General features: G+C 36.5%; 1 protein-coding gene across 1 annotated transcript in view; it reads left to right on the forward strand.

Moving 5' to 3' along the window:
* pix (ATP-binding cassette sub-family E member 1 pix) overlaps positions 1 to 2,727 on the forward strand; it is a 38,321-nt gene extending 35,594 nt beyond the window's left edge. The window contains exons 10-11 of the mRNA XM_081752845.1: positions 649 to 883; positions 2,382 to 2,727. Coding sequence (XP_081608971.1) covers positions 649 to 883; positions 2,382 to 2,429 — 283 coding nt within the window. The 3' untranslated portion in view covers positions 2,430 to 2,727. The remainder of the gene's footprint in view (positions 1 to 648; positions 884 to 2,381) is intronic.
* The last annotated feature ends 8,183 nt before the right edge of the window (positions 2,728 to 10,910 follow it).

Here is a 10,910-nt window from a genome sequence, read left to right on the forward strand (position 1 = left end):
GGTAGTTCAAATAATAGAGAGCTTACCTCTGGTGTGGTGTCCCTGGTTCGATTCTCGACCAAATAAATTTGTGGTGGACAACATCGTGTCCATGGGTTTTCTCGGGGTATTCCCGTTTCCTCCCAGCATGGGGCGCAGTGGCTCAGTGGTAGAGCGTTCACCTCCGGTGCTTGGAATACTTGGTTCGATCGCAGCTCGCGTCGTGTAGACTTTGTGGTGAACAAACACCGTGCTCGTGGCTTTTCTCGGGGTTCTCCCGTTTCTTCCCACTTTCTTCATTCCACCCTTTCTCTTATCATCACCGTCTCCTTTAGCGTAACCGGCATATCTGTGGGACGTAAAACTTAAAATATTTAATTTCATTTTTCCGTTTCCTCCCACATTATCATTTCACTATTTCTTCCATGATTATTCACTTACCTTAATTTAGTCTCCCTTACCCTAAAGAGCATAAGCATGTGACGTAAAACTGGAAGATTTAATTTCATTTTACTGCTGTTTTGTTCTTGTGGCGTCAAATAATTAGAACACAGTTTAGGCTTGCTCATCCTTCTATCCGCATTTCTTCTGGGTTGGACTACGAGCTTTTCAGCAGACCCTCGTATGTTAAAAATGTATTCTTTACGCAGTATCCTTGTTTCGTTGTAGATTCATTTTGCACGCGAAGAAGACTGGCTTCGTAGTAGAGCACGACTTTATCATGGCCACCTACTTAGCTGACCGAGTGATTGTGTTCGAGGGTGAACCGTCAGTAAGCACAAAGGCCCATACGCCGCAGACGCTTTTGGCTGGAATGAATCGATTCTTGGAACTTCTAGGCATCACATTCCGAAGGGATCCTAACAACTTTCGTCCACGTATCAACAAAAACAATTCTGTTAAGGTAAGTATCGTTAAAGCTTAAGGGCATTTTTTCCCATTACGTAAAAATGTAACTTATTTTTATATGTCTATCTGTGTTTGTCTTTTGAAAGGTGTACGGTGTAACACGAGAGACATTGTCTTGAAAATTTATACTTGCTTGATCGTTGTTTGTAGAGAGCATAAAAAACATGAAAGAAATAATTGAGATCACTTTTAAATGTGCACACTAACTATAGTAAATACGAAGGGAAATCAGAAAGTAAGGTTCCCGCCTTAGGTGTATTATTGATACCAGATATAAAGAGAAATATTTAGACGTGGAAAGATGATATGTCGTACCACTATTTTTTTGACGTAGTCACCTAGGTGAAGAATCCATTTGTCAAAACCCTGCCAATAGAAGACGGGATCTTGACCACGAAACCATGTTTGGACCACATACTTGACCTCATCATATGATGTGAATCATTGCTTTGCAGACGTTCCTTCATTTGGGTGAAAATACTAGGCCGGATCCGGGTTGTATGATGGGTGCGAAAGAATTTGCCAGCTCGATCGTTGTAAGAGATCCGCTGTCGCATGAGTTGTATGCAGGTGCGCATTTTCGTCGAGCAAGTGTATCGACTTGCTAATAATTGAAGCCCTCTGCGTTAAACAGATCACTTCAGTTTCTGGAGTGCTCTCTGATACACTGCATCATTCACTGGGCACAAAAATCTATCAGAAACACATCATAGATATCCAAAAGACCGTTGTTATCACTTTGCCAGTGCTGGGTGATGTCCTGAACTTTTGACTGTTTGAAATCCTGGATTCGTCCATGGTATGGATTGCGCTTTTGATTCAGGGCAATACATGTTCACCCACGTTTTGTCCTTAATAATAATTTGGCTTTGGAAATCCTCCCTATATTCATTAAAGCTGAGATGGGGGAGGTGTAACCATGCTAGTTTTCTTGTGGTCGTCTGTCAGTTGTCATGGAATCCACCTGCTTCAGACTTTTCTGTATCCTATATACGCTGTTGGACAGTGTCCCACATTGTGCCATGTGGCAGATTAAACTGTTCTTGAACTCTGCCAATAATACTCAACGATTCATCCATGCAGGCTCTTCAATTGCTGGGAAAAACTCTGTTGTCACACGAGGATGCCCGCTCTTTTGTTAATCTTCCACACTCGCGCGGCAATCACTGAATTTGCGACATCATTTACGCATATACTGCACTGTCGTCACATTTGCGTCATGCATTTGTTGCAATTCCATATGAATTGCGCGCCAATGTTTACCATAAAAAACAACCACCTGTTCATGTGTCGTAGATAACTTATCTTAGGATCTCAAATATGAAAGTGTGGGCTGGTCAGGAAGCGGAGTGAGTTGGGGAAATTCAGTCCATCGGCACAATATCTGAGAAACAGGTTCGATTCTGTGTCTAGTCTCTTAATTTGTTACCCTTCAGATCAGATGAGATAACTGATTGCTGAAACTACTACGTGTGTGTTTCCTTTTGTTTCAGGATGTGGAGCAGAAGAGAGCCGGTCAATACTTCTTCCTGGAGGATTGAACTGTTGCTGACAGGAATTCTTCGTGCACCCGGAACTTCATTCCAGAGAGAGAGACAGTTGAGCACGCAAAGCGCCTGTACAATCAATTTTATAACAACATTGATCAGCATAATAAGGAGCGTGTTCTTCCATGTCGACTCGTTGGTGATCGAGGTCTCCGGTATGAATCAGTGGACGAATGAATCACTGATTCTTGTTGTATAGACACGAAAGAATGACTCAGGTCCTTTTGGCTACCTGTCTTTTCAAATATTTATAATGGAAACAACTAAATAAAGATGTGCAATGAGCTGGGAATTCTCTGTTCCTTTAATTACTATTCCTTTGGTGTCTTTTAGAAAAGATATTTCAAACTTTAACAAAATTATTTATTGTGTCTTCCAAACATTACTATTTCTTTCTTTTTTTCTGAAAGTACAATTTTTAGATCCTATTTTGAGATTTATAATGTAACCAGCCAGTTATAAACTTTTTATTTGTGTTGTACTTCGGTTTCAAATTTAATTTTTAAAAATAAACAAAACAAGGAAAAGATTCCTTTACTTAAATTTAAATCAAAAATCTATAATAAAATGCTAAAAATTATTATATAATTTGTCAGTGAATTTGTTTTATGTGCTGAAAACAGTTTGACTTACATAATGAACTTCCTCATTATGTAAATCTTGCGTTGACAGATTTCTTTATCTAAACCAAATTCTAAGTTGTACATAAACCCGGTTTTCTGGGTCATGGCGTGGTTCTACGTCACTTAGGGTAACAACCTCAGAAAAGAAAAAAATAGGATATAATCTCACAATATTTCCAAAATAGAAAAAAAGGTAACCAAACATTATATCATCGACAAGTTTCAATATAACTGGTATATTAAAAACACCTCTTGTCTTAAAACTTCAAACATCATAGTCTACATCAAATAAAGTTTAAAAAAGTTATTGTTTTGTCAATAAGGACTTAAGCTAAAATTGGACCTCGAGTAACAGTCGTAAACAATATGTTCAACGAAAAATCAGGTATGTGCTTAAATATTCTGTCAACTGCCTAAAATGTCTCTACACATAAACCAATTCACAAACACAACATAACTAAATCGAAGCATTAAAAACAATCACACATTTAAGGCTTGTATCTTTTATTCACGCCTAAAATTTCCTAAATTTAATTAATAAGTATCTCTTCTATCAAAAGTATAGGAGGGAGTTGGTTATGTTTAAAACACAAAACCTCTCGCAATGTACCCCAATTAAAATAAACCTTAAACATAACCACAATAAGTTTCTGAATGATCTTTTTTTTATTATTTAAAGATAATTTATTTGCTTTTATTAAATAATAATAAGCATCAAATTAGGATTACAGTAAAGAAAGATAATTAATTATTTTAGTTTTGTAGATGTATTTATCTGAAAAGATAATAAATTCCACATGAAATCTAGAAAACTATGTAATAATATCTTATATATACATTTCAAATCGGCATATCGTTTAAAAATTTAAGCAAACATCAGAAGATCCCTTTGAAATGGCTTTTCTTTTTTGTGAAAAAGAAATGCAGAATTAAAAAATAAAATATCTGAAATAAACTGTCCGGAAAGATAAAAGGAATTAACCCCTGCAAAATAAAAAAATTGGATTAGTTTACCGTATTTAAATCTATAAACGATAATGTGAAAACTTTGTATGAGTCGCTTTAAAAAACGCTCGTTATACCAGGCAAAAATGTGGAGAAACATTACGTGGATATAGGAGTTATTTTAGAATAGTTAACAATCCAGTGAGTTTGTCAAGTTTTGTGCTTCTCTAAGGGAACGTATATTAGAGACCAAAATAACATTTGATTTAACGTCCCTTTCGACAGCTAGACTATATTGTACAGCTTAACGTGGGGTCTGAACCGCTTGAGCTCCCGCCGGGAATCGAACCCGGGCCTCCCACGTTAAAGGCACATAACGCTAACCGCTTAACCAAGATTGAACTCGGGACCACAATAAGAAACACACTAACCAGAGTTAAAGAACTTACAAAAGGTACAAAACGGAACATTCGATTTCTGAACTGCTACATTTAAAATACAATAATTTGGATTATATTCCAAACAAAAGTTCTATTCAATTCCAATAATAAACTAGACAGATTGAGTCATTAAATATTAAAATTAGAAACCTGAGATTAAATTTGGACAGAGGTCAGCTGAACAATGCTAAATCATAATTGTAGACATGGTTCCTGATGCTTTAAAACGAGTAGGAGAGAAGAGGACGCTGTTATCTATCATCCTTTGTGAAAAGGCCAACTGGATTGAACACGTGCAGAAAAACGGCCTTCAGGATTCCATAGAAGGTAAGGTAAAAGGAAAGCAAAGAGCAGGAAGTAAACGATCACAACTTATTGATGATTTGGAAAAATAGAAGAAAATATTGGGAATTAAAGAAGGAAGCTGAAGATCGAGAAACGTGGAGGGAACATTAGCAGACTAAGCTAAAAGGTGAGAGGTTCTATTAGTCCCAGATCCTGCCAACAGGCAGAATACTTAATAATAAATCCTAATGTAGGAGACGCGATATCAGTTCCGAATCTGGTAATTATCGAGTCAGGTAGCGTGTCCATATCAGTATGATAGAGGAACCAAGAAGACGAATAGTCACGGGGATTTGGCGTTTCTGAGAATCTTACGCATGGGATAGATTTATGCAAGTTTCTTTTTAACACTATAGGTATGTCTATCCATCTGTCTTCAGAGAGAGAAAAAAATGAACGCCTTAAAAGCCATCCATATGTATGATTTAGTAGTCAATGCTATTTGACAAAACAAACAAGGCTTATAAACCACACCCGTCCTTGGGTATTGAATGCGTTATTTAACAAACACAAACGAGGCTTATAACCACACCCGTCCTTGGGGCCGCGGTGGCTCAGTGGTAGAGCGTTCCCCTATGGTGCTTGGGGTCTCGGGTTCGATCCCAGCCCCCGCCAAGTGAACTTTGTGGTGGACAAACACCGTGTGCGTGGGTTTTCCCGGGGTTCTCCCGTTTCCTCCCACTTCATTCCACCATTTCATTCATTGCTCATCATCACCGTTTCCTTTAGCCTAACCGGCATAACCGTGGGACGTAAAACTCAAAGGTTTCACACCCGTCCTTGGGTATTGAGTGCAAACGAGGCTTATAAACACACCCATCCTTGGGTATTGAATACGTTATTTCACAAACACAAACGAGGCTTATAAACCACACCCTTCCTTGGGTATTAAGTGCCTTATTTAATAAATGCAAACGAGGCTTATAAACCACACCCGTCCTTGGGTATTGAGTGCCTTATTTGACAAACAAAAGAGGCTTATAAACCACACCCGTCCTTGGGTATTGAATGCATTATTTCACAAACACAAATGAGGCTTATAAACCACACCCGTCCTTGAGTATTGAATGCATTATTTCACAAACAAAACGAGGCTTATAAACCACACCCGTCCTTGAGTATTGAATGCATTATTTCACAAACACAAACGAGGCTTATAAACCACACCCGTCCTTGAGTATTGAATGCCTTATTTCACAAACACAAACGAGGCTTATAACCACACCCGTCCTTGAGTATTGAGTGCCTTATTTGACAAACAAACGAGGTTTATAAACCACACTCGTTCTTAGGTATTGAATGCGTTATTTGACAAAACACAAACGAGGCTTATAAACCACACCTGTCCTTACGTATTGCATGCCTTATTCGATAAACTAGGTTTCAACTACACCTGTTCTATCCTCCAGATGTATTTATATACCTGCCCTAATGAACTATGGATTGTGTTTATATGCCATGCTGGTCTCGAAAGGTTTAATGAATTCCACTTCCTTCTCCCTATTTCTTCTTCAGGAATCTGAACATGAATTCTACGAAAGTTAGAGACGTAGGAACATAAGTCCACTTTTGTGTAGCATACTTGAAATGCGTTGCTATTGTGTTAACGAGAAAGCAGTAAAGTGTGTATCTGATGCATCTTTTAGAAAATGTACACATCTATGTTGCACCAGAAAATATTAATTTCTTAAGGTATTTCGAGAATCCACGGCCCCCTCCACCTCTCAAAAATAAGAAAGAATAAAATAGATATCAGCGAATTCAAGCCACTCAAATTTGAGTTTCATGTTAATCTCATTCAATTGTAGATAGCAATACTGTTCTACACTGTTTTTGCTCAGAAGTATCACACGTGTAGAACAATTATTGTTTTTTGCTAGGACTTGGCAATAATTTGTATTGTTCAGTTTCAGGCATAATTTATATTCTGTTTTCAGTGAATGTGTAAGCATATTAATTAGTTTATTCTGTTCATTGTAAATACTGTAGTGATACATTCTTTTCAGTTTATTAAAGAATAAGCACAATGTTTGTCATTTACGAGTAATAACTAGCCAGTGTGTGTAAACTGTCTCAAAACTCGTTATTATTATTATTATTATTATTATTTAAGAATGGGCCTGTATTCATAGCTTTCTAATTTTGAAAGTTAGGTATTAAAATGTAACAAATTTTGGAAAAGACAATTTTAAGTCAAGATTGAATCGAGAGAAATTAATTGAAATACAGATAGAATATATGGCCCTGTTTACTTTATATCTTCTATTGAGAAGGGAATAAGTCTCAGTTCCCTTCGAAGTCTTCCTGTTTAGAAATCTGAGCAAATGACTCGTGTCACTGTTTAGAAAAGCATGGCGGTATTGAGATGGGATAAATCACACAATGCCCACCTTGTGTTGTATCTGAGATTTTCACGATCGAAGTAATCCTATGCACATTAAGACTAAAAAGTTAGTCAAGTGTAGGCGCCAGTAAATTGCAATGCGTGTTTTTATTAATTATTTTTGAGCCAAATGTCCGTTCTAGGAAAACTTATATTAATGGGCTCATTCGTAGCTATATATGGTTAGCGAACGCGCCCTTGGCGCCGGGATCGATTCTCAGTGGGAGCTCATGTGGTTCGGATCCCATTTTAAGGTGTAGGTCCACGTCTTATGTAGTCTCGGTAATCAAAGTGATGCTGAACTCTAATTCAGTCATTTTACGTAAGTAATTTTATTTTATGTCATTTTTATAGGGTAAATCCATATCAAGTGGTCCAGTCATGTTCGACAATTTTTTTTTAAAAAATAAAATTTTCTCTGAGGTATGGTACCATGTTGTTAGTTCAAACCAATAATTAGCTTAATTGTAGTGACCGTATATTTCGAGTCACTGCCATTTATATATATATATATATATATATATATATATATATATATATATATATATACTAGCAGCGTTCACCCCGCTTCGCTGCGGTCACCCCGGAACGCAATAAACTTTGTTACTTAGATAATTTTTACTTTTTCGCTTTCAAGTGATATGATAAAAACCATAGAAGATTGCAGTAAATCTTAACATTATATCGCCTGTCATTTATGTTAACCCGCCCCGCTTCGCTGCGGTCATCCCGGTGCTGGCATATTGTAAAAGTGTCTGTAAAAATAAGCAAATCAATTAAAAAATTTTAAACAGAAGATTCAAGCTATTTTCCGCTGTATATCGCCTGTCATTTATGTTAACCCGCCGAGTGACACGGTCATGCGGGTTGCATATAAATACGTTTATTTTTACCTATGATGAACTAATAACAAAGGATTTGTACGTTATGGACACTTGAATGGTCAATTATCTCAAGACACTGGTAATTAAAAATTAAAGTGATATGATAAAAACCATCTAGGGTCCAAATCCTAATAACCCCCCAAAAATGAAAGAAATTGGTTCAGCCGTATTAGCGTGATGAGCGGACAAAGGATTTTGTACGTTCTCTTTTATATATATAGATATATGTCGAAAATATGCCATTTTTTGATGATGGGAAAAATACTGGCGAATCTAACCTTTCGCAGGCCCTTATTATCCGATCGATGCGGAATAAAAACTAAAATGTTCAGCAAATTATAAGCTATAAGACTAAATATTAACTATTGTCATTCGAAAGAAAATATGAAAGGGTGAAATACAGGTTTGAAAAAGTTGACGAAAAAAGTCCAGACTTTGCTCAGTTGATTTTTGCAAGAAGGTAAATGATGGTCAGGAAATGTGTTCTTTTTTCTGAATTAAGACAACGTAGATGTGCTCATGCATCAAATGTTATGCCCTGCCCCCTTGTTTCGTAGGATTTTGTGAAAATTCAGGAAAATTAGGACAAACGCATATTTCACTGACAGATATATCTAGTGAGGGACCTGATTAAAATCAGTGATGTGCCGTAAACTATAATTTTACGTCTACGCGATTGTCTACTGTAATCTATACGTAATCTACATTACACCTTTAACCGTGTAAACTATGTAGACAACCACTATCAAATGTACGGAAGAATTTCGTTGCTCGTTTGTTCATATTTCCTCGTTCAGTTGTTTTGCTTCGGTGCAGCGAAAGATTAGAGAAACGACTAACATATAAAAAGTAGAGGGAATTATCTAATCTGTATACATATAAAAAGTAGAGGAATTATTTAATCTGTGTGTTTACTCTGCTCTGCACATACCACTTCCTTAGATTTTCCACTTCGAGCACTGCTTTTATAATGAAACTTACAAAACTAATTCTCACCTGTGGATTTTCAGTATTTGCCAATTTTTTTCTTGCATATTTTACAAAATGCATAATATTTTTAATTTTCCTTCATCAAGACGAAACTAAGTATTCGAAAGTTACTATTCGCTGGTCTAGGCATTTTATTTTGTATACAATTTCGCAAGGTAACGACAAAAGAAAGCTCCTTTATTGTCCACGACGCCATATTAAATTACGTGTTGTTGACATATTCTACATAGTCTACGTTGTTTACGTTGTCTACGCATAGTTGACGCGTAAACGTAAACTATCGTTTTTTACGCGTAGACGCAGATCTCTGATTAAAATATATCTATTCATCTCTATAAACAACTTTGTAAATTTTAGGTTTCTAAAAATGTGAGTTCCTGATTTCAATATAAGTATCTTTATTATGAACACACACACACACACACACACACATATATATATATATATATATATATATATATATATATATATATATATATATATATATATATATATATTAGCGGATCCAGGATATGATCAACGGAGGGGCTAAACCACAGTTTGCAGTTTTATCCAGTGTAAAGCAGGGATGAAGCCGATTTTATCCTGTGTATACCTGAGCGTCAAGATATATTATTTAATCAGGTCCTCCACCTGTAAAACAAGGGAGTCACGCAATAGAAGTGAATTATAGTGCGAGCACATCTACGTCAGAAGTCTTAATGCAGAAAAGCTCAATTTTCTGACCATTTCTTTGCAATAATCATTACAAAGGCAGGATTTTTTTTTTTCGTCAACGACGCACTTTTTCAAACTTCAATTTCACCCTTTCGTATTGCTTGAGTGGCTGGGTAATACACAGTTATAGTTACAACTTACAGTTTGCTGAACATTTTTTATTTTATTCCAGAACGATCGGATAATTAGAAACTTCAGATTCGGTCATTTTTTTCCGACATCACAAAATAAAGCATATTTTTGAGAACGAACATGGCCGCCACACGAAACCTACCGTAAATACATTTAAACTAATGATGGTTTTAAACTAACAAAATGGTAAGGACCTGCACAGAAAATTTTATTTAAAAAGAATGTCGGAACAACGTGATCGGACCACTTGACATGGATTTACCGCATACACATGGAATTACATTAGAAAGTATGGCCTGATTATTGCCTTGAATTTTTATACTATTTGGCACGTTTCATCACATAGTAGCCCCCTTTTTTATGAGTACGTGTAAATCATTGACTTGATGTAAAAAGAAAATATCACCATCACAAAGTAGAGAAAATTAAACTAGAAAAAGGACGAACAATGAGGATGGGCGCCCGAAGAAAATTTTCTAGGAGGCATCTTCCTAGTTGCTGTATTATGCTTGATTCTTTTTGTATTAAAAAAGTATTACGAAATTTAATTCGTTTTCGTGATCCAGGGGGAATGGGTCCATCTGCCCCCACTTCGGATGCTCATGGCAGAGACGTATACAGGGATGGTCCCGAACCCCTCTAAATCCCGCTTTTCCTGTAAGTTTAACCCGATTTTAGGGGTTATTTTTCAAATTTTAGTATAATTTATCCTCATCGAATTTGGACTCCTCCAAAACAATTTCCTGAATAAGGGCGTGGTAGCGTAAGTTCTCAAGAGCACGGTTTAGTAATTGAAAAGATGGATGCCTATTTGCATCTTTAATTGCTTAACCTTGAAGGGAACCGTGAATTCTCGAGGTATACGTGTTTTAAGCAGTGGTGTTATTCTAACTTTTTTAAACAACTGCTTCTGTCTAGTGTATATGTATATAGGAAGAGAAAGAGAAAGAGCTGGTAAATGGATAGGTAGATAGATAGATATTACTCTCTTAGGAAACAAACCATACAAGGTAGAT

Source organism: Thermobia domestica, chromosome 3 (assembly GCF_964235325.1).
Source record: "Thermobia domestica chromosome 3, izTheDome1.hap1.1, whole genome shotgun sequence".
Lineage (NCBI taxonomy): Eukaryota > Metazoa > Arthropoda > Insecta > Zygentoma > Lepismatidae > Thermobia > Thermobia domestica.